Below are 23,848 nucleotides of genomic sequence, written 5' to 3'. Positions count from 1 at the left end.
GGAAGTGGCGCTGTGGCTCAAGTGGTAGAGCACTAGCCTTGAGCTGAAGAGCTTAGGGACAGCGCTCAAGCCCAGAGTTCAGGCCCCATGACCGGACCCAAAAAAAAAAAAAAAAGAAATATTGAAAAGCTAGGAACTGGTGGCTCACGCCTGTAATTCTAGCTATTCAGGAGGTTGAGATCTGAGGATCACAGTTCAAAGCCAGCCCGGGCAGGAAATTCTCTAATCTCCCATTAACCAGCAGAAAACCAGAAGTGGAGCTATTGATTAAGTGGTAGAATGCTGGCTTTGAGCTGAAGAGCTCAGGGACAGTGCCCAGGCCCAGAGTTCAAGCCCCATGACCAAAAAAAAAAAAAAAAAAAGAAATATTGAAGTGTTCTGCTCAAAACATCCATTTTACATGTAAGAGTCCATCTGGTAAATACTGTAGCCGGTACTCATTTACAAGGAGAGTGTACATTGGCATGGTGAGGCTTAAGACACTGAGTTCTACAAAATAACATGAGCCCTGCAGTGGGAACACTGACCCTGCCTGCACTGACTACCTTAACGCTTCCTGGTCCCGTCTCTGAACCTCATGCTCCATTTTACTTTCTCCTGTTCACATTACTTGTTAGCATTGCCTCTTTGTCTCACGCTCCTCAAACCTCAGACTCAAATCCTCAAACTGCAATCAAATTGCATGCTTCTCAGACAGAGCAGAGTTCTGCGAACTCTGGGGATGGTAGCACTATCTGAAACAAATTGTTTCTCACTGTCACCAAACCACTTGTAATTTACTACAGAAGATTTCATCTGTTGCCAAAATGTGTGTAGATGATGTTCTACAGCACCGCGTGGTATGGTCAGAACTATGAGACCACATCTTCCTAAGGCCCCGAGGGTCAAACAAACAAGCACTTAGTTCTCCCACCAAGACTGGTCAGCACACCAAGAGCACCTCTGTCCCCGAGGATCCCTTAATGAGGTACAGAAGGACTCTCTTCGCCCAGACAAAGACATTCCGCTCATTCTAAACAGCCACAGACGGAAGCGTTCTCTGCCACTACAAATAAGTTCTTTTCTTTCTTCAGCCATGAAGACCGCCATCCTCCTCTTCACCTTTCTCTGCCAAGTTCTACCAGGTAACAAAATTAGGTCTGGAGTTAAAGGTAAAAGTGGAGGGCCAGGGCCCTGGTAGGGTTTCAGAAGTGAAACTTTTCATGGCACCTGTGCCATGAAAAGGCGGGAGGGGTGTCCCCAGAAAGTTGAGGTCGGCTGACTAAGAGCACAGCAGTGCTGTGAATCATCCAGCCAGGCTGGGCCTGTCTCAAGTGCTTGAAAATCTCTTTACTCAAGCACCAAAAAGTCATACTGAGGCCCTAGCATAGGAGCTATGAGAACACAGGCAGAGAGGATTTGGGGGATGGGGGTGTTCTTTGCCAGATTCCTATTGTCTACAAAGCTCCCAATCAATGGCTGCCAGTATTCTTGGTTCCTTGGGCTAGATTCTTAGAAGTTGCACTGGAATCTTTGGATTACTTCTGCCTTAAAAACATCTATCTAGTCAGCTAAAGCAGAGCTTAGACATGGACAGAGACCCTGGGACCACTGTCCTCCAGCTGCCCACATGCAGACAAGCATCCAGGCCTAGGCCGGCCTGCGCAGTTGTGCTTCCAATGACGGACACTGGAAATAGATCAGGAAACTTCTAGTGGCTCCTGAATATGTCCAGGAGAACAAACGCACTGCTCCACAACAATAGGAATATCTTCTTATCTTTTCCTTAGAATCCAGGACCTGGCCTGTTAGGAAAGAGTAGAAAAGGCATGGAGACTGAAGGCATGGGAGACCCTTTCATATTTTTACCAGCTGCCAATGTAAAAGTTTTACCCATGCCAACAGACAGGTCCAAACGTTTACAACAGAAAAAGCACAACTATCTCTTGTGAATCCAGAGGTTCCTCCTAAATGTGTGCAACTAGGACCACTTCCTATTGCAGCTTAAAAGATAATTCTGACTTTGCAAATGGAAAATGCAAACGTGGTGCTGAGAGGGAAAATGTAGTCAGGAATCTAATGTATATTACAAGAATCTAATGTATATTACAAAATCAACAAGGGTGTGGGAGGGGCGGGATGGGGAGGATGCTGAAAGGGGAGACATGGATCAAGATACATTGTATTAATAAATTGCTTTGTCAAGCAGCAACTCCCTAACTACTTAATGATAATAATGCTAATAATAATAATTATATACTGAAATGGAGAGAGAATGGAGATGGACAGCCACTTTTATCGGATATTTGTTAAATATCCACTATATGTTAGAAAGCAAGTGCATCAATAACAAACCCATATGATGCCTTAGATTCACGCTGGGAAGGTGGCTCAGTGGTAGAGTGCTTGCCTCACATGCATGAGGCCCTGGGTTTGATTGCTCAGCACCATTTAAGTGGAAAAAGCTGGAAGTGGTGCTGTGGCTCAAGTGGTAGAGTACTGGCTTTGAGCTGAAGAGCTGAGGGACAAAGCCCACAGAGTTCAGGCCCCATGACAAAAAAAAAAGAAAGAAAGAAAGATAGATAGATAGATAGATTACTGATTCCTGTAAAGTAATAGTCCATAGCAATGCAATGCAATCCAAGTAGAAGTCCATGCACTTCTAAAATAGAGCTCTAGAAAAGGAAGAGAGAAATTTCACTAGTAAGATCTGTGGAAGAACTAGCACTGGTGGCTCATACCTGTAAATCTAGCTACTCAGGAGCCTCAGATCTGAGGATTGTGGTTCAAAGCCAAAAAGAAGAAGTTCTATGAGATTCTTATCTCCAATAACCATCAGAAAACCAGAAGTGGTGCTGTGACTCAAAGTGGTAGAGCCCTAGCCTTCAGCAAAAGAGCTCAGAGATAGCTCCCAGGTCCCACAAGTTCAAGCCCCACTATCAACAAAAAGGGTGGGGAGAAGGAGGGAGGGAAAGTAGGAAGGAAGGAGAGAAGAGAGGAAGGAGCAACCACATGACTAAAACAGAAAAATCGGAAGTAACACAAATTTGAAAGATTGGAACACTAAGTTGAAAAGGTCTTGTAAGTACAGGCTTCATAGGAAGAATCATGTTGATTACCTTTTAGCACTAAGAGTGTTAACGTTGTCCATCAATTAATGAGCATGTGTGAAGCATATCACTTATCTACCACGTGGGTTTTGAGATGAATGAATGGCTGGTCTGGAAAGATATTCCCAGAGCAGGTGTGAAGCTGTTCCATCGCATCATGAAGAACATACCACTTAGCATTAGAATCTCAGGGAACGTGTTAGTAATCACCTCAACAATGCTTTCTGTTCTTTGAAGGGAGGGTTAAGAATTTCTCAAGATAATATAAAGGTATTTCAATAAAAACAAAAAAAATAGCCTTGTCATGATTAGCACAGAAATCATTAGGTGGTAACCGCCCCTGCACGGTCCTTGTTCTCGATCCAGCCCAAGAGTTGCTCTGTGTGCCCCTTGACTCATCTCACGAGCACTCACTGAGCGGTCACCCTGCTAACTACAGGGAAGCACAGAGGCAAAACAACCTGGGGGCTGCAAGAATGGGAAGACTCTGCCAAGGCCAGTGGAGAGGATCATGTGATCTTAATACAATCACAGGTCGAGGGACAGCCTGGCCGTGCTAAGGAAGACATGGAAGGTCGTAAGAGATGGACAGAGAATCAAGCTGAGAACACAAGCTATGGCCCTGGCCCTGTCACTGGACCCCCGGTGATCGTGGGGGGCCTGGCTTCCTGACCTCACACTCAGTTCCTCTGTGGATAGAAAAGATAGTCTACGGGGGCATTAGAATACTGAATCTTACTTCAACAGCAATTAGTCTACGATGTATAGTGATCAAGGCTCACTCCCAAAGAGCTCCCAACACAAAGAATATCCTCATGTGACTTGAACTGTTGCAAATGAGCAATGATGTGACATTTTTTAAAAGTCCTATGATTGGGGGATTCAATTCCTTCAGCTACAGTAAAACAGCACAAGACATGGGAACATAGAGTAACAGGAAATATTCTCAAAACAGACTACAGGGTATGGTACCAAACGTTTCACAGTCATTTAATGAGTCCTTGCCATATTCCAAGACTTGAAACTGATTGTGAGATACACACACACACACACACACACACACACACAATTATATATTACCTGGGGGATGAAGCATCAGAACATAGCAAATACCAATACAAACATATTTACACATTGAATATGTAGGAATATGGTTTCCTTCCCCCAGGCAAATCTCCTCTGTACCCATTTCTTTGAAGTGTATTGTCCTTTAAAGCTGTATTTCAGTTCCACTTGTGACATTTAATACAGATATATTACAGAAATACACATATTAATATACAGATACACATATTTGAAGTATATTGTCCTTTAAGGCTGCATTTCAGTTCTACTTCTGATATCCAGTACAGATATATTTTAGATATACATATATTAAAGATATACGATGACCTATTATATAAGAGGAGAGGGAGAGGGAACTGTATTTCTCTTCTCTAAAAACATTCTACTCCAGGAAAATCAGAAGCACACACACAGAAAAATAAATGATACTAAGTAGAACTAATCTCTCTTCATCTGTCTGAGGAGAGAGTAGGGAATGAGGAAAATGAATAGAATGCGATGTGAGTAAGGGAAATGAATAGAAGGCAAGGCAAGGCAAGGAGAAGGTAATGTGACAAATGAGTACAAAGTAGCATGCATCCGTGGAGCCACGCAGGGCAGAGGGACACTGCTCCAGTCTTTTGTTACTTAGGAGCACCCACTATTACTGGGTTCTTTTCAAGAAAAGTGTTCACAGTTTTTAAAGTACTGGTGTAAGAAATCAAATACCAACAAGCACCCATACAAAGTGGTTTCCAAATGGTGTCCCCACCCCCACGTACAAAAATACAGTCAGACTGATCAGTGGTTACCATAACCCTCTCTCCGCACAGTCAAATGCAGTCTCAAGGAAATCTGTGAACGTCCAAACGGCTCCTGCCAAAGATACTGCATTGAAACGGAAGTCTACGTGGGGCGCTGTTTAGATAACAGATTCTGCTGCCTGGCCCTAGGCAAGCATCCCAGGATCGAGAACACCACGCCCAGGAAGAGCTGAAGCATCTTATTCCTTCAAATGTTTCTCCCCGCCCCCTCCGACTCTCTCCCCCATCTTTGTTTCTCACAGATATACTTCTTGATTCCTCAATAAGCAATAAAGAAAAATGAACAAAAACCTATGGGAAAATTCATCCTTCTGTTGGGTGGGGTTGGGAGTGAGCTGGGCGGGGTGAGCACCTCTGTCCCCTGCTGGGTTTGTCCTACACGGCAGCCTTCCTCCATCCACCAGCGGGGATACTCCTCCCCTCCCCCCATTCCACTTCCACGCAGTCCTGCCACGTTCCCCTCGCTGACCAAAGGCCAAATGAAAAACCAGATGTCAGGCATTACCACAAACCTGGGTCGTGAACAGAGCAATGCTCAGAGCACAATTTATGTCTGGCTTGTCCCTGTACTTACAGCTGAGCTCCGTAGAACTTCTCTTGTCCTCCACCCTCACTGGGGCTCATTACTGAGCATTTCCTGCCATAGTATAAACTACTGCATTGCTTTTCTTCAACTGCTGCGAGAAATTACCACTACCTTAGTGGACTGAAGCAATAAAGAGTGATTATCTACCCGTTTTATGGATTCGACACTTAGCCCAGGGGCCAGGTGTGGTGACTCAGGCCTGTCCTGGCTACTTAGGAAGCAGAGATGGGGACAAAAGTGGTTCAAGGCCAACCCAGCCCCTCCTCCCTCTCCCTTCCCCCACCCATGCAAAAAGTTAATCAAATTCCACTTCAACAAATAAGCCTGGCATAATTATAGGTGTCTGTATTCCCAACTACGAAAGAGGCATAGGAAGGAAGATCACATTTAAAGGCTAGTCTCAACTAAAAGACTTATCTGAAAAGTAAGGCAAAAAAAAAGAAAAAGAAAAAAGAAAAGAAACAAAGTGGCTCATATGACAGGAGCACTTGTCTACCAAGCAAGCTTGAGGTGCTGGGTTCAAATCCAAAGCCAGAAGCTCGGCATAGATCTCAGTGGACCAAAATCATCAGGACCAAGAGGCTCTGCGGCTCACTTCCTCCATCTTATTCGGCAATAGTGGAACATGAATCACGGTACCCTTTTCCCATCTTTAAAACCAGGGCTCACACCATCATTGTGAGTGCGTCCTCCGCCCCCTTGGGCATCCTGGACCCCTCCTGCGGCAGCGTTCTCATTGCTCACACTCAACTGGCAGCCAGGCCACTAGGCCCATCAGCCTAGCTACCAGGAAGCTGAGTTCTGAAGGTGACAGCTCCAAGCCAGTCCAGGCAAGAGAGTCTATGAAACTCTTATCTCTAGGTAAGCAGCAAAAAGCCAGAAGTGAAGCTGCGGCCCAAGTGGTAGAGCACCGGACATGATCTCATGGACTTTATATGAACAGTAAGCAATGTTCTCCATACCTGACAGACATCAAAAACTCCAGTGTTTACAGCAACACTATTCACAATCGCTAAGACAACGAACCCATCTAAGTGTCCACAATGGATAAATGTTTTTCAAAAAATTGTAAAATATATCTATAATGAAATAACTATTTTACCATTTAAAAGGATCTGGAGATTATACCATTAAGTGATTTAAACTAAGGAGACAATACTACATGAGCTCAATCCACTAGGTTATGTTCTTTCAATGAATTAGATATTTGTCAAACTGACAACTCTGTAATTCTTTTCCCATGGTGCCTTGCAAAGGTTTCTGAACACTGTTCTCTTGTAAGAGAGCACAGATAGAACTTGAGAACTGCTGGAAGCCAACTCTCTCACTGGAGCATCTTGAGGCTGTTTACAGAATCCGACCTTTTCACCTTCTCACCCTGCCCAAACTAACGACCACCTTTTCACCTTGCCCTAAGCAAGCACCCTGCAGCTGCTTCGGCCAATGAAAAAGCTTCCTTATTCCAAGCATATAAATACCCTTGTGTGAAAAATAAAAATTAGCAGCTTGATCAGAATCCCTGTCTTGCTGTCATTCTTCGTGTCTCTTGTCCCTTTATTCCTTCTCGCTTAGGTTCATTGCCCTCGTTGAAGTCCTGTGGGTCGGGACAGAGAACATGTTAAGTGACAGAAACTAGGTACAGAAAAGATAAATGTGGTAATGTGCTCACTCATTGGTGCAAGCTAAAAAAGTTATAACAGCCTTAGTATACAATTGAAGTCAGTAGAGGCTAGAAAGAGTATGAGCAGTAAGAAGGTGGTATCAAAACACAAGTAGTCCTAATGCTATAAATCACAGAGGACTACTTGTAGTAAACAACAGTTCATCATACATCTAAAAAGCTGGAAAAGTACCAGGTGCCCAGTAGCTCACACCTATAATCCTAGCTATTCAGGAGGCTGAGATCTGAAGATCATGCTTCAAGGCCAGCCTGGATAGGAAAGTCCATGAGACTCCTATCCCTAATAAATTACCAAAAAGCTGGAAGTGAACCTGTGGTAGAGTGCTAGTCTTGAGCACAAAAGCTTAGGAATAGTGACCAGGTCCTTAGTTCAAGCCCTAGGACCAGCACCAACCCTTCCTCCCCCCGTCCCCAAAAAAAAACCTAGGAAAAACTTGAACCTTCCCAAGATAGAAAGGGTAATATTTGAAGAAATTAAAATGATAATTACCCTGATTGCCCTGATTTTATCATTACACGTTGTATACATACAATATTCTCATTATAGCATGTCAGCTAAAATAAAACAAAATTGGAAAGAAAACATAAAGAAGAAATTATATTTAGAAGTTTTACAAAAAAGCAAAATGGTTCTGACCTCGGTGAAATTGACAGCCCATAGACAAAGGAAATGATTACCAACCTGGTTTCCTGTAATTAGGTTAATTTGTCACCAAGTTTCCCCGACTAGAGTTTGGAAACATTCCAGCAGAAGCCGGTTCACCTTTTTATGTGTTCGGCTTCACTGACCAAGAGCAAGTTCAGCCCCCAGCAGTGCATAAAAGCCCACGATCCCCCAGGACCACGCTCCACTCCTCTGGGAACTCCACCATGAGGTTCCACCCCCTTCTTTCTGTTCTTCTGCTTTGTGTGACTATAATACCAAAAGGTAAGCAGGTGGCATGATCCCAGAAGCGGATTGTGGAAGAGGCCTCAATTCCACTCTGAGCATTGCACTGGATGCCCCTGCGCATCCCCTTTAGACCCAAGGACGCCAAAAGCAAGAAGCAGGGTGGGGAGTCCTGCCAACATAGAATGGGTTGCAAGAGCTCTAACGGTAGGAGAAGGCTGGGGCCACTGGGGAGGGGAGGGTGCCGGAGACAGTTCGCGACTTCATGGATTCTGTTTCCAAGGAAGTTGTGACTCTAGAGCACGGGTGAGGGTCCGCTGCCTCCTGTTTCATCCTTGGCATGTTTCCACTGACCTAGCCTCATGGACAGACACCAATGTTGTGATACAATAGAAATGAGAGTCTACATTGCTTCTTTTTTCCAACGGCAATGATTAACTATGTATCCTTTCTCCCACTGCCATGAAATATAATCATTATAACATATGAAAACTATACAAATTCTATTTATCTACTAGACAACCATTTTGTGGGTCTATATGTTTATGCCAATGTCTAGTAAGCTACAAATAAATATCCATGAGGAAGGGAATTTATTCCTAGGTATCAATATCAATAAGTGATTGTATATTATCTTTTTGCCTCCAACTACTGCCGGGGCATGACCATGTGTCACAGTCCCTGGGACCTCATTACGTTTTGGCTTCCTACTCAGAAAAAGATGCCCTTAAATTTCAGATTTACATTTAGCAGGAAGCACAACACTGGCAGAATGAATTGTTCTACTTCTTTTGACTGAAGAAAGAAAGAAACATCTCCTAAGTAGAGACTCATTCTGTCCTATCCCCTGTGCAGCAGGTAAACTGTACAGGCCACTGCGTCACGAAACTCTATCCTGCAAAGAAAATGGTGGCTGTTCTGGCTTTGTCTGCCAAACTCATGTATTTGGAGTCTAGACTGGAAACGAAGCTCAACCAGTGCCTTCCACACCTGGCCGGTGAAAGGCCACCTCTTCCTCCAAAAGATGGTGACTTTCTCATCTAGAATGGTCGTGACAAGGCAGAGCTAGTGTTGTGGGCTACATCCAGCTTTCCCCTCACTCCACTGTGTCACTGCATAGAGCTCATTAGGAACCACTCGCTAAGGGCAGAGTAGAACACGAGACTGCTCTGGCTGAAGTTTCTACGAAGGCTAGGGCACACCCATACACAGGTTAGGAGCCCTCAGTTCAAAAGCTGCACCAGCTTCTCAATCTATGCATGGTTTTGTTTTGGTTTTTGATTTTTTCTTTAGAAACAAGGATAGCTAAGTATTTAAACACGAAATAACAACTATTTTTTTAAAAAAATTGCAGCCAAAGAAAGCCATCAAACTCTTAGAGTCAAAGAAGATAGACATCAAAGACCCATTAGAGCTGGTACATTATGGAATCAAGGTTTAGCAGGATGGTCAGGAACTACCTTCTATTAAAGAACATTAGCAAAACTCTCTCTCTCTCTCTCTCTCTCTCTCTCCTGCAACATGCACTGTGATCCCCTGGCTATGCTCAAAAGGCAAGGGAGATGCTAAAATTGAGAAAAGTATGGGCTGTATAATCCTAAACAGACAGGAATTAAAAAAACATGGAAGCCAGGTGCCAGTGGCTCACACCTGTCATTCTAGCTACTCAGGAGGCTGAGATCTGAGGGTCACGGTCAAAGCCAGCCTACACAGGAAAGTCTGTGAGACTCATCTCCAATTAACTACTCAAAAACCAGAAGTGGTGTTGTGGCTCAAGTGGTAGAGCACTAGCCTTGAGCTGAAGAGCTGAGGGACAGTGCCCAGACCCAGAGTTCAAGCCCCAGGACCGACAAAAAAAAAAGAAAGATAGAAAGGAAGGAAGAAGGGAAGGAAAAAGAAAACATATGAAGCCAGGCAAAGCTGGCTTAAAGATATACTTCTAGCTACTCAGAAGGCTGAGCTCTGAAGATCACAGTTCTAAGCCAGCCCAGGTAGACAGATCTGTGAGGCTTTTATCTTCAGTTAGCCAGTAAAAAGCCAGAAATGGAGGTGTACCTCAAGTATTTGAGTGCCAACCTTGAACTGAAAAGCTAAACAAGAACCTGAGTCCTGAGTTCAATCCCCAGGAAAAAACATATGGATACATTTAAGGAATACTACCTTCTATCTCTGAGAAGAATTCTCTTCATACATCTCTACATAAAAGGAATTGAGTAGCTCAAGGACATTATTTCTTTTTTAATATAAATTTATTGTTCTTGTTAAGGTGTTGTACAGAGGGTTGACAAGTCCCTGAGTCAGACAATGTCACCCCTTCCTTCACGTTACCCCAGATTTCCCTTCCTGCCCTGCCACAAGTTGCATAGCTCATAGTTTACATAGCGTACACTGAACACCATTAGTGCATTTGTCCACCCTCCTCCCTGCATTTCTGTGCCCACCCTTTGCCCACCTTCAAAAAAAAAAGCAAACACAAACACTACTAGCAACAATAAAAACCTCCTATTTGCATTATCTGGAATTCCTTTTGCTATAGCATGTTAGATCTTCAGAGGAGTTATACTTGAGGTCCCTCCCTGAAAAGCATCTTCCTTTCATCTGTTTGTGTTAATGCATAGAGCCCAGATAAGTTTTCATGTCCAGTTATATTTTAGATTTAGCTTCTACATATAAGAGAAAACATGTGATGTTTGTGTCTCTGAGCCTGGCTTACTTCATTCAATATGATTTGTTCTTGGTCCATCCATTTCCCTGCAAATGAAATGACATAACCTTATGCTTTCTTCTGGATGAGTAAAATTCCATTGTGTATAGGTACTGCATCTTATTGATGCAGTCATCTGCTGTAGCGCATCTGAGCTGTTTCCATAACTTGGCTATTGTGCATATTGCAAGTGTGTATGCGCGTCTGTACCATCTGCTGACTTGTGATGCTCTGGGTAGATGCCCAGCAGTGGTAGGGACATTGTTTCTTAAATAGCTGGGGAACTGAATGAAGGTGGAATGTGAATGATAGGGTATCCACAGAAGGGGATGAAAATGAAGCTGGCATACGTGCACTGGAGGACCGAAGAACAATGAGTTCATTCTGAACAGCGTTTGTCAGGGAGGAGATGTGGAGCCTTTGTCATAGGATGAGTTCGCTAGATGGGAAATTCAGCTCTGCCGTGCCTTACCAGCTAAATTCCAAAAAACACCTCTAGTCCTGGCCACAACCAGCGGTGCCTGGGGGAGGGAGGGTCCAACCACAACGCTATACTATTTTAGAAGTCAACCTGTTTCTTCCAAGGTGTATGGGATCCCTTGCAGTCCCTTGTCTCCACATAGGATCCTGCTTCTGTCTAGGTGGCTGATCTTTTCATTATGTTCAAATCATTCTCCACGGGGAGGCAGGAGGGTGTCATTGCTTGATGAATATTTCCAACGTGTGGGTAGTGAACGAATAATGTCACATCTCCTCCTGTGCAGGAAATACTGGCCTCATTCCAGGGACAAAGAGATGCGCTATGTTGAAAGGAACATGCCATGAGAAAGGATGCACAACCACAGAACACAAGATGGGTGAATGCAGCAGCCGCAAGGTGTGCTGTCGGAAGTGGTGGATATACGGGCCCTACCCAACTCCAGTGCCCAAAGCAAAACCTTCGTAGACGGGTGCAAACGAGGAGCGTTCCCAACTCCAGAATGTGTGGACATGTCTGGTAGACTTCAGTTAAGCCAAACTTCCTTTTCCTCTTGGACTGGAAATAAAAACGTTGTTCTCATTTCATAGGAATTGGTCCCTGGGGCATTTCTTATTAATGCGCATAGCAGCCTCTTCAAAGCGATGAGATTCATCTGAGTCATACTGTTGCCTCATATCCTGAAGATAAGTATACAAAATATGAGTGCCTAAGAAAAAAGACAAAGGCAAGACTCAGAATGAACTCACAGCAGGCGGCGTTTGCTTATTGGGCGTCAGCGCTCTTCCTCCTGTGGTCCTGGAAAAGCCCCACTTTTCCAGTTGGGAGGATAGCTCAGCGGGGAGCACTTGCCTGGCATGCACAAACCATGAATAAGGCACCCGACTGGGCCATCACCCCAAAATACACGGTCCCAAATGACAGCATTGCACTGGTTAAAATCCAAAAAGATTAAAATTCCTGCAAGAGGCATTTATTTACACAAGACAGAATTCATTTGGAAAACACAAAAGCAGAACACCTTACTGGCCACTGCACCATAAAATAGGCAAGAGCACTTGACCCTTGCTAAGCAATAAATAAAAAAAATAAAATAAAACAGGCAAGAGTAATGCATGTCTTTGCAGGCATAAACAGATACACTGGGGGCAGAGCAATTATGAACAAATGAATAATATGCATTAAGAAAAAAATCAAAAGTAACATTTATAATGGTGTATCATCATGGGTGAGAATTGTGTGCAACCAACTTCATAACTGCTATCATTTGAAATATCATGATGGACAACCTAAGTGGGCTGTCATGATCACCCAGTGAAAGCCAGCAAGGAGGCCGAGCACAGGGCTTGTGCCCTGTGGTAAGCTATACTCAATGAAGTTGAAAATTCCTAGGTCAAATTCACTATCTGATGGTAAATGAACTCCAGTCTTCTGTTGTAACAACCTACACTTAACAGCTTGACTTAAGAGCCATTTTCTCCTGTGCTCTTTGAGGAAGTCCCTTCCAGAGCACCTGGTCTTTCTCCTGGGAGGCCCTACGCAATCTGGGGATAAGCACTGTTCCATGCTCACTAGGTGTCACCAGCCCATCCCATAATTCAGCCGACCTTCCTCCCACCCTTCTTCCTGTCTCCAGCCGTGGTTCTCAGGCATCCTGAGGACCCTGACTGCCTGCCCGCCTCATCAGACTACAGCTGTCAGAAGGTCTCCAGAGCTTCCTCTCTTCCTGTTCCATGAAGGACTTCAGTGATTTCGCCTCAGGAATGTTACTGCTTTGCAATAAGAACTGAACTCGCTGAGTTTTCCTCATAATGCTAAGGACTCACAGATCCATGAGAAAAACTGGTACCTTCTTTGTAATCGGAGCTGGGGAAGATTGCAGATCAGCCCTTGTGGCCATGAATGAAGTACTCTCCAACAAGGTACACACACACACACACACACACACACACACACACACACACACACTGGCCTTCAGATCATCCTTTGTGCTTCTAGAGTGCTAGAGAGGCTGGGCCCAGCTGCCCTGGCCCTGCAGCCTGGCAGGAGGGAGGGCTAGCAGCCTGGAGGCTAGGCATCTCCATCAACCTGTGTATTTTCTAACCCAACCATCCCTTAATCGTGTGACCGTACCTTCCCAAGATGATGAGTCAACGACACACTGCTCTATCCAGTCTTTCTTTTCCCATGAGGAGGGAGATAAAGGAGATAAATACTTTGACTCTGTAAATGTTAACCTTCACAGTTCCTCCTGAAACCATAAGGCAATACTGATGTTTCAACAGAACAAATCTCCCTCCCTGCACCATAGCTGAGTATATGCTGAATATATTCTCTGACCTTTGTCCAAACCCTGCCAGCATTTAACAAATGTACTTGGAGTGACTGGCGGGCACATCCGCAGCTTGCAATCTTCTGACACAAAGCTTCCCTGGAACACAGAGATGTTCTTGCTACTGAAAGGTTCAATAATCCTCTAGCTCCTGCGTGGGGGTTGCGTGCACAGAGAAGCTCTGGGCATCTCACCTGCTGGCTGGGATCCGTGTGCTCACCATGAGAGCCCTGCTTTCCTTCCTCGGGGCCTTCGCCTTGTTATCCATGCTTTCTCCAGGTAAGACAGAGATTTTTCACTCCAGGGTTAAGAAAATGGAGGTGAGAGAGAGGCAAGGTCTTCCCAGAGTTTGAAATACAGAGTTTGAAAATAGAAGAACAAAGGCAGATTTTTACTGTCCAAAGAAGGGCATGTGGAAAGTTAGAGAGCTGATATTAAAGACGGCATCTATAAGGTGGTTCTTTTGTTAATTTAATGCATGAGCTTTAACTTGAGGTTTCTGCTAGACCAAAAGATGGTTGGAGGCTACAGACAGGAAATTTGGGGAAATGAGAAGAAGGCAGAGGGGATGGGGAAGAGGTGGAAAACACTGTCCTCACTTGGGATTTTAGAATCAGTGCCAAGTACACATATGGGCCTTCAAAAAGAACTTTTGTAATAAACATAAAGAGCTGGAAGTGGCGCTGTGGCTCAAGTGGTAGAGTGCTAGCCTTGAGCAAAAGAAGCTCAGGGATAGTGCCCAGGCCCTGAGTTCAAGCCTCAGGACTGGCAAAAAAAAAAAAAAAAAACACCTTCCACTGAGATTGCAGGGGCTCATACAACAGATATTAATCGATATGAAAAGATTAATAAACAGAAGTTTAGTATAGGAGGCAATTGTTACTTCAAGCAATGGATAGATAAAGAAAATTCAGGGCTGGGAAGGTGGCTCAGTGGTAGAGCGCTTGCCTTGCATGCATGAGGCCCTAGGTTCGATTCCTCAGCACCACATAAGCAGAAAAAAAAATTTTAAAAAAGCCAGAAGTGGCGCTGTGGCTCAAGTGGTAGAGCGCTAGCCTTGAGCTGAAGAGCTGAGGGACAGCACCCAGGCCCAGAGTTCAGGCCCCACGACTGGACCCAAAAAAAAAAAAAAAAAAAAAAGAAAGAAAGAAAATTCAAAAAGAAAGCATTGCATTGGAACTACAGTTTAGACCAAAATCCTAAACAAACATGAAAAATAGTCCCTCCAACAGCAGATTTATAGTGCACACAGATATTCTCCGCAAGTGATCATGAAACAAACTGCAGCAGGTGTAAGAAGATGGCAATCATACCAGGCATCTTTTCCAATCACAGTGACATGCAGCTATAAATCATTAATAGGAAGAAGTTCAGAAAATTTACAAATTCATGGAAACATTCTTTTTTTTGGGGGGGGGGTCCAGTTGTGGGGCCTGAACTCTGGGCCTGGACACTGTCCCTCAGCTCTTCAGCTCAAGGCTAGCATTCTACCACTTGAGCCACAGAGCCACTTCCAGCTTTTTTCATTTTGCATATGTAGTGCTGAGGAATCGAACCCAGGGCCTCAGGCATGCAAGGCAAGCGCTCTACCACTGAGCCACCTTCCAAGCCCGACTCCTTGAGACTCTTATCTCCAATGAACCACCAGAAAACTGTAAGTAGAGCTATGGCTCAAAGTGGTAGAGCATTAGCCTAGAGCAAAAGAGCTCAGGGACAGCACCCAGGCCCTGAGTTCAAGCTCCACAACAATAACAAAGTCCCTCTTACCTTTTTTCTCTTTATGGAAGAAATCACCGCCCTTACCCTCTGGCTCCACTATCTCACATGGATTTATTTTATTTTATTTTCCAGGAAGGTTCTTTGTTGCTACTGTATTTTCTTGCTGAAGCATTGCAGAGATAAAGAATGGCAAGCAATATAGTGTATTACATCTTGTCTTCTCTTTTCAAAGCCAGAAGCTTCCTTTTCAAAGCTGCCTGTTCGACAAGATACTACAGCTGCAGGATGAAGTGCAACATGGATGAATATTCAGTTAGATACTGTGAAGACTGGAGCATCTGCTGTAAGACCAAGAAATCAGAAATTAAGAGAAAAAAGAAATGGTGAAAAGTCTCTATATTCTCTTTGGATTCCAGGAAAACAAACAAAAAGTGTGTAGAATGCCCTTATGTATCCCATAATAATTAATATGATGGATAAAAGAAATGTCACCATAACTACATGTCTAGATGGTCAGGTTAAAATAAATACACACTTGATAAAGTCTCACCACTCTATTGTCATGTGTGAATCTTAGCATTTACTTCCTTAATTTCTGTCTACAAGCACACTGTTTCTTGACCTATCCTACTACCTCCCAGTCAGTTAGCAAACAATTCAAAATCCTCTCTGGGGAAGGTAAGATTATCCTGCAGTAAGGAGGCCAGGTCTGGCTGGCGCCATATTGGCCACATGGTGGGTGGTAGGGTCTGGCATCTTGTCTTCATGCTTGGGGAAGGAAACCGCCCCCCCCCCCATTCACCTGCCTCGCAGGTAATGGGTGCTCCTACCCCTGGAGGCCGGGACAGGCACTTGGCTGATAGGTTACTGACTCTGTCAGTCCAGTGCCTGGGACTGGGAATTTCCCGAGGATCTGCCCCCTGCATGGACCTATTTAGGCCTGGACCAACCTAACCGGAGAAGTGTCTCCGTGATCGTCTCCTGACTTGTCTCCAGTCATCATGGAGTCCTAATTCAGCTCTCCATTGGAGCTGAACTGGCTTGTTGGTATTGTTTTTGTTATTTCTTTCCTCTTTAGCATGGGTTATGTGTATTTGCATGCTACAGGCCTTTGTAACAACTGGCAGCCTGCAGCCTGCTAACTGCATAATAAAGATTCCAATATTCTATATTTTAAAATGTGGCTTCTGGGATGATTTACTGTACAACAATCCCAAATCATTTTGGAAATTAATCTCTTGAGTCATGACCCAAATTATTTTGGAAATTATCTCTTGAGTCATACAGTATTCAGTATGAAAAGGTATCACTTTGGTTCGGGTTGATATGTGGAACTTACTTTTCGCCTTGTGAGCATACCAATGGCATACTGACTGTAAAGCTAGCAAACAAAAACAGAAAAACTGGGCTGGGAAGGTGGCTCAGTGGTAGAGCGCTTGCCTTGCATGCATGAGGCCCTGGGTTTGATTCCTCAGCACCACATAAGCAGCTGTGGCTCAAGTGGTAGAGGGCTAGCCTTGAGCTGAAGAGCTGAGGGACAGCGCCCAGGCCCAGAGCTCAGGCCCCATGACTGGCAAAACAAACAAACAAACAAACAAAAAAAAAAAACAGAAAAACTGCCACCGGCAGAAGCAGGCTCTGGAAAGAGCAACGTGTCTGGAATTTGCTTTGTAACTGGAATCCTACCCTCATGGTTGTAACTTGAAAAGATAAATGAAAAAAAAAATCTACCTCTGGAAGCTGGATAATAAAATATATGAGTTTATTATACAGTTCTTTCACTTTTGTGCATCTTGTTGTTTTTTTTTTCCTGTGTGAATCTCTTTTTTAACTTTAAAAGTGGTGATTATTCACTATAGAGTACAAAATGTTGCAATGCATGGATACATGGTACAGTGATCAGGTAACTAACATAGGTATCACCTCTTCATGGTGAGAGCATTTTTTAAAAGTTGAAATCATGGAAGTAGAAAGCAGAGTGCCAGGCAGTAGAAAAATAGAGATGTTCGTCAAAGGGTGCAGACTATTGAACAACGAACTATTGAACAGCAAACTAAGCACAGGCAAAGCTTTCTTAAAAAATATACAGGTGGGCTGGGAATGTGGCTCCGTGGTACAGTGCTTGCCTAGCATGCCTGAAGCCCTGGGTTCGATTCCTCAGTACCACATAAATAGAAAAAGCCAGAAGTGGCGCTGTGGCTCAAGTGGTAAAGTGCTAGCCTTGAGCAAAAGAAGCTTAGGGACAGTGCCCAGGGTCTGAGTTCAGCCCCAGAACTGGCAAAAGAACAAAAGAAAAGGAAGAAAGAAAAAAGAAAGAAAGATTGTCTCTGAGAGCTGAGAGTCAGGTGTAACTTGTCCTTTTTGTGATTTTTAAATATTTCACCAATTTTCTGGACCGACTGAGTTTACATTGTCACATAAAGACTAAACAACGTGAATTTCATTCCTCTGCGAATGAAAAGGCAGCTGGCCCTCGGGCCTCCCTTCCCACTTTCGGGGCAGAAGGGGAGCTGTGCTCACCTAGCAGGAGGAGCTGTCAGACAGGACTGGGCTGTCAGTCTGGCTCCTCCCGGTTACTCAGCCTAGCATGCCTGCCCTGAGCTCAGTGCGCCCAGGTCTGGGAGTCTTGAGTACACACACCTTCCCACCCTGCCTGCCACGAAGCCTCTCCTCACTGCCTTGCCTTTTCCAGCCTTCAGAATCCAGTGCCAGCAGTAAGAGGGGAGCTGCCCTCAAGAGGAAGCTCCGTCCAGAAGAGCTAGTCCCTCACTCACCCAGAGACCGTGTAATTTTCAAAACAGAAAAAGGCATCCATCAGCTGGGATGTCAGCAAGGCCTAGGCCTTATCTTGGCTTTTTAACTTGCTTGTTGGACAAAGCTAAGCTTCTGTGAGTCTGTTTCTTCATGTAAAAGAAAAAGAAAAAGGCGGGGCTGGGAAGGTGGCTCAGTGGTAGAGTTCTTGCCTGGCATGCATGAAGCTCTGGGTTCGATTCCTCAGTACCACATACACAGAAAAAGCCAAAAGTGGTGCTGTGGCTCCAATTGTAGAGTTCTAGCCTTGAGCAAATGATGCTCAGGGACAGTGCCCAGGCCCTGAGTTCAGGGCTGGCAAGAAAGAAAGAAAGACAAGGCCTTGCAGGGATTAAAGAAGATCACTGTAGAATGTGCCGGTACATAAGGTGTAAAGATACCGGACTCATGAGAGCTGGCACTATACCTTTCACTAGTAATGCCCTATTCGGTCTCAAATCTAAGAATATAACTGTATGACAGCCAAACCCAACAAAACAGTAAAAAGCTCATTGTTAAGCTTTTTAAAGATAGCTTAGTCTTGGAAATGAGCTTATTGTCCATTTCTAACTGGTGAATCCCTTATGAACAGAAGAAAACACAGTTGGAACTGCTTGCGTCCAAAGAATCCCTAAGGTTTCTTTTTTTTTTTTTGTCAGCCGTGGGGCTTGAACTCTGGGCCTGGGCGCTGTCCCTCAGCTCTTCAGCTCAAGGCGAGCACTCTACCACTTGAGCTACAGCGCCACTTCCGGTTTTCTGGTGGTTTATTGGAAATCGGAGTCTCACGGTCTCTCCTGCCCAGGCTGGCTTTGAACCGCGATCCTCAGATCTCAGCCTCCTGAGTAGCTAGGATTGCAGGCGTGAGCCACCAGCGCCCGGCTCCCTGAGGTTTCTATGGGAGAGGGGGAGTCTGAGCAGAGGAAGCAGCAGCTAAGGAGGCCCGCAGGGCTGCACAGCTGGCATGTCTATCTTTTCCTGACTCTGAAGAGTCTCCTCACTGAACATTACCGAATCCAGCCAAAGCCCATGTAGTTCTGCAGCACCTGGAAGTATCTGCAGATCGTGTGACCCAACCGCTGGAATTGAGTGAAGATCCAGAATCCTTCAAGCTGAGGACAGGACCAGAGGGTCACAGCCTCCAGACAACCATCACATTCCCTTTAGTGCCTGACACATTCACTCGCTTGTCGCTGCCAGAGGAACTTCTCACCTCGTGACACCACCATGAGGCTTTCGCTTCCCAGAGTGCCCAGGGTGTCCCTGGGTTCTGTCTGGCCAAGGAACCCAGTACATGATGTGAAAAATGCCTGGCCCAAGACAGCTGCCTCCACGCTTTTAATTCGTAACACCCGGTCCTGCAGACAGCATTCACTCATTCACTAAATAATCACTCACTCAGCTCAGTTACCAAGTCACAGACCATGGTACACAAATCCCGTGACCCAGGAACTGCTAAGGTTCAGATGTGAGGATGATACAAGTTTGACCTTGAGGCATCTTCAGCCTGTAGGACATCTGTCATTTCTCCTGAAGATCATTGATCCCACAGGACTTGATGGCTTAGATAGGGTGTGCGTTGACTGAAAGCTTCTATGAACAGGCAAGTCCTGTTGCTATTTTCTTTCTAATACTGTCATATATAGAAATAGAGGAACATTCAGATTTGTTCATTCTGGGGAGTGGTATGTCTCCAAACTTTGTGAGTCTAACTCAAGGCACTGAGCTACAGGGAGATCTCACCCGCAAGAGCACTTCACACTGCAAACATCTAGTAATATCTGTCTTGTTGTCTCCTCTCAGGGACATTTTGTACTTCCTCTTTGTTTGTTGTTGTTGTTGTTTGTTTGTTTTTGTTTTTGTCTAGGCTAGAAATGCATTGTGGTTAAGATCTTTAGCATATTCAGATCTATACCTCAGCAGTCTCTGAGTCACAGAATTTATAGAAACTGGCCTGAGAATGAATAAATGAATAATTAAATAGAGATTAAATGTCTGTATGCATTGACTGAATTTTACTAACCGAACTATTCAGACAACTTTTGAGTTACTGTCTTAGCCCAGTGTGGTAATGAAATACCATGGACTATATGGTTCCAATAAAACTTATATCCTCAAAATTATGGAAATGGGAAATCCACAGAATGTCCCCTGATTCTATGGGTTCCATTTCTTTTTTTTAAATTGTTATTATTAAGGAGTTGTACAAACGAGTTACAATCCCATAAGTCAGGTGCAGAGTATAATGTTTCTTGAACAATGTCACCTCTTGCTTCGCTTTCCCCCATTTCCCCCGTCATGTCCCTGCCCATAAGCTGTGTAAGCTCCATTCCTTGAGGTCTTTGTACGTGTTGGATATCAGGCCTTCGTCAGATGTAATGCCAGTGATGATGTCACCAAAAAGAGGCAGAGACCAAGAGACCATGTCAGTAGAGCCAAGCGAGAATTGAGATCTGCAGAGAGCTGGGTCCACACAGGGCAAAGGAGCAGAGAGGAGGAGGAAAGCAGACTGCTTACCCGGATGGCGTTCACCCTGGCAAGACCCAGACCACTGTTCCCAGAACAACCACTGTCCCCAGATCCGATGACGCCCATCCCAATGGAGTCACCAAAGGACGGTGACCAGACCAATGTCCAGTGGCGCTGCTGGAAGGAGGTGTCCAGGAGGAGGCGGCCTTCGCCTGGACCTTAAGGACTGAGTTTGTGATTTTGTCATTACGAAGAATTTGATGAAACATCAAGGTGGAGACCAAAAAAGTCTATTAGTAAAGCAAAGCAAGGGAAAGACAGCAAGACAGGACTCTGCCCAGACGGGGTGGGCACAGTGGATAGCAGGTACAATGTGCACCCCAATGTGATGGGTATGTACAGGGAAAAGTAGGTTGGGGTTTGGCTCAGAGGCACCTTGGAGAAGGGCTTCCCTTTGTTCTAACCCTGGGTACATTTCGTTGTTCTTACTGTTCCTTTTTTACATTTTTATAATCAAATGAGCCCAGAGACTTCAAGGTTGACACACTAAACTCTGAACGCTGATGTCCGGATTTTCTTTTAAACAAAAAAAAAATGTATTATGCCACAAGCACCCTTCAAAAAGAGTTGTCCATCTGTGTGTGTGTGTGAGAGAGAGAATTTTACAAACACTTTTTGTGCCCAAAGGAGTCACTTTCCCAGAAGTAGCATATATTTTAAAGACTTTCTCACTCAGTCCCAAGCATGCTCATCAGTTGGGCATGCAGGCTGATCAAGGAGAGAGCTATTCTTTTTTGTCCCCCTACTAAATGTTGCAACTGATAAGAGCATATAAGACTTAAATCAAAAAGAGTGTGTATGTGACTTTAATCGAGCTAGCTATTAACACAGTATATAGCCACTCCGCACTTAAAGCTGTAACTCTACATGCTCAGGCTCAACCAAAGGCGGCATATGTTCTGGTTTTATGCAGCACACATCGATGTCATCACAGAGGATATGAAACAATTCATTTGATGCACACGATGTCTTGCAAACACCCCTCGTTCGCCAACATGAATAATACATTTGTCTTATTTCGTTATTCACGCCGCCCCGAACTGCGAACAGAAACAAAGGTGGATTCTCAGTCAGTATCCGGCTGGATCATGTGGTCAAGGTTAGGTTAGACTCAGGGCTGGACTTTACAACATGAATGACAGATTCAGGATATCCAAAGATGGACTGTGTCTAGATAGCACCTTTCTAATTTGCTTCTCTCTGAAAAAAGGGGGTCCTATGATGAGCTATGAGCTCCCATGGTCCACAGCTACCTGATTCACAAATCGATTCTACACAGGTGTTAGGGAGCGGCAGTGCTTCCTCGAGCAACCCTTAGGGATGGAAAGATCCTCCAGGTGTGCTCAGTGGGGCCTCAGTGGGCAGCAGGCATGCGGAGTCTGAGTGAGCAATTCCGGACACATGGGCACGGAGAACGCAAGATGGCTGCACCATCGCTCCGGAAGAGCCTGGCTCTACTGCATTTCCCCATCCTGTTCTGCACCACATCTTGCTCAGTGGCCGCCTGCCTGCCCTGGCTTGGGTCCTCAGAACACCCCTAGTGGATGAAGAGAGCGACAGGGTTTCACGTATATGAAACCCACGCCTAAAGCTCTTGCCAGTGACTTTTCCAGATGGTAAGATCTAAGTTCCTTGGAAATCAGGGGTGCAAGATTGGCATCGGGAAGGCACGCGGTAAGGATGCAGCCCCCCAGTCACCCCAGTTTTGCAGGCTCTATCTTATTCTCTCCCCACCAGTTGTTTCCCTATGTGGATTGGGCCTTTGTGGTGGAAAAGTGAAGCAGCACGTGAAAATAATCGAGTCAAACTCATCTTCCATGTAAATAATTGAGTCAAACTCATCTTCCACGTGCCAGTGGTCTCTGGGGACAAAAGTCTCCGTGGTGGCGCAGAGTGTGCAGACTGAGACACGGTCACACCGTGGGCGGGAGGGCCGCAGGCACAGCCCATCCGCCGCTGCCGCTTATGACGTCACCCTGGGCCATCAGGTGACCTCATAGCTCAAATGTCAAAGTCTGAGGCCCAAGGTAGGAGCTTTCTGTCATCCTGAGAACTCCCATGCTTCTAACTTAAGTCAGTTCTTGGTTTTTGCAAGTTCCCTGAGTCTGTCCAGGAACATAAATGCTGAGTGCTAAAAAGAAAAAAAAATCATGCTTCATCGGGCCCCGCTGAGCTAGAAGTTGGTTTACTGCTCTGCTTGCACATTCTGCTCAGGACATTTTCCCTAGGAAATAGGCCACAGTTAGCTGACATAAGAAGAGACACGTTCTAAGAATCCTCAAGAAAATGCCGCCCAACTGAATCCTTCCTGTCTGTAAAGGTTGTGTGTTGGGTGCTTTTTTTTTTCTTGTTTATTTTTTTTTTCCAGTCCTGGGGCTTGAACTCGGCTGAATGCTGTCCCTGAGCCTGTTTATGCTCAAGGCTAGCACTCTACCACTTGAGCCACAGCTCCACTTCCTGTCTTTTCTGGGTAGTTTATTGGAGATAAGAGTCTCACAGACTTTCCTGCCTGGGCTGGCTTCAAATGGCAATCCTCAGATCTCAGCCTCCTGAATGGCTGGGAGCAGAAGCATGAGCTACCTGTACCCAACTAAAAGGTCTTTTTGTCTGCTTTGCTCCCTCTGTACCAATATCAACCTGACCTTCTCCACAAGCTCCATAGACTCTCCAGATCAAAGTCCGGAGCCAGTGTCTTCTCAGAAGAGAGCCTGTTTACGCATGCTTAGCAAATCGTCTCTACCCTGAAGTAGCCCAGAGCATCTACCGCTGCTCTCGTTCTCTCTCCCGGCTTCCCTGTCTCACCAATGTAGAACCCTCACTCACTCTCCCTTCCCTGTCCTTAAATCCACGGGGAACGAGATCTGCTTTACCTGCTGGAACACAGGAGAGCAAGACAAGAACCACAAGGACCAACAGTAGGCTCCTCATGGTCAAGGCGATCCACACAGAGGCAGCTGGCGTGCGAGGGAGGGTCCCGCTCTATGTAGCTTTCGAGAGAGGGGGAGACTCGTGGCTAATGAACCTTTGAGAACAAGAACAACTGCTTGCTCCACTGAGCAGTCCCATAAACAAAAGGTCCGACTTTGAAGATGACATTTAATCACAAAAGTCTGCTTGCTGGTGCCAACTGCATGCTAGAAACTGAATCCCCGCTCTGTAAGCAGACTCGACGGAAGGCCACACCCA

General features: G+C 45.0%; 3 protein-coding genes across 3 annotated transcripts in view; 2 read left to right on the top strand and 1 right to left on the bottom strand.

The window, feature by feature from the left end:
* LOC105991553 (beta-defensin 130) overlaps positions 1-11,763 on the top strand; it is a 26,728-nt gene extending 14,965 nt beyond the window's left edge. Inside the window, exon 3 of the mRNA XM_013024205.1 lies at positions 11,582-11,763. Coding sequence (XP_012879659.1) covers positions 11,582-11,763 — 182 coding nt within the window. The remainder of the gene's footprint in view (positions 1-11,581) is intronic.
* A 2,085-nt stretch (positions 11,764-13,848) lies between these two features.
* Positions 13,849-15,733, top strand: LOC105991552 (beta-defensin 43-like). Its single transcript, XM_013024204.1, has 2 exons — positions 13,849-13,906; positions 15,579-15,733. The coding sequence occupies exons 1-2, from the start codon at positions 13,849-13,851 to the stop codon at positions 15,731-15,733; spliced, it is 213 nt and encodes a 70-aa protein (XP_012879658.1).
* A 3,407-nt stretch (positions 15,734-19,140) lies between these two features.
* Defb135 (defensin, beta 135) lies at positions 19,141-23,590 on the bottom strand. Its single transcript, XM_013024203.1, has 4 exons — positions 23,533-23,590; positions 21,530-21,702; positions 20,651-20,779; positions 19,141-19,245 (listed from the first exon to the last, which is right to left on the bottom strand). Exons 1-4 carry the CDS (start codon positions 23,588-23,590, stop codon positions 19,141-19,143), a joined length of 465 nt encoding a protein of 154 aa, XP_012879657.1.
* Between the last annotated feature and the right edge of the window lie 258 nt (positions 23,591-23,848).

The sequence above is a fragment of the Dipodomys ordii genome, unplaced genomic scaffold (genome assembly GCF_000151885.1).
Source record: "Dipodomys ordii isolate 6190 unplaced genomic scaffold, Dord_2.0 Scaffold74, whole genome shotgun sequence".
NCBI lineage: Eukaryota > Metazoa > Chordata > Mammalia > Rodentia > Heteromyidae > Dipodomys > Dipodomys ordii.
This window is presented reverse-complemented; position numbering and strand designations above follow the sequence as displayed.

Coding starts and splice junctions, on each gene's coding strand:
- LOC105991552 (XM_013024204.1), top strand. CDS start 13,849: ATGAGAGCCCTGCTTTCCTTCCTCGGGGCCTTCGCCTTGTTATCCATG. Junction 13,907..15,578: donor GTTATCCATGCTTTCTCCAG/GTAAGACAGAGA, acceptor CTCTTTTCAAAG/CCAGAAGCTTCCTTTTCAAA.
- Defb135 (XM_013024203.1), bottom strand. CDS start 23,590: ATGAGGAGCCTACTGTTGGTCCTTGTGGTTCTTGTCTTGCTCTCCTGT. Junction 21,703..23,532: donor GCTCTCCTGTGTTCCAGCAG/GTAAAGCAGATC, acceptor TTCTGTTCGCAG/TTCGGGGCGGCGTGAATAAC. Junction 20,780..21,529: donor CTTTGGTTGAGCCTGAGCAT/GTAGAGTTACAG, acceptor ACCTCCTTCCAG/CAGCGCCACTGGACATTGGT.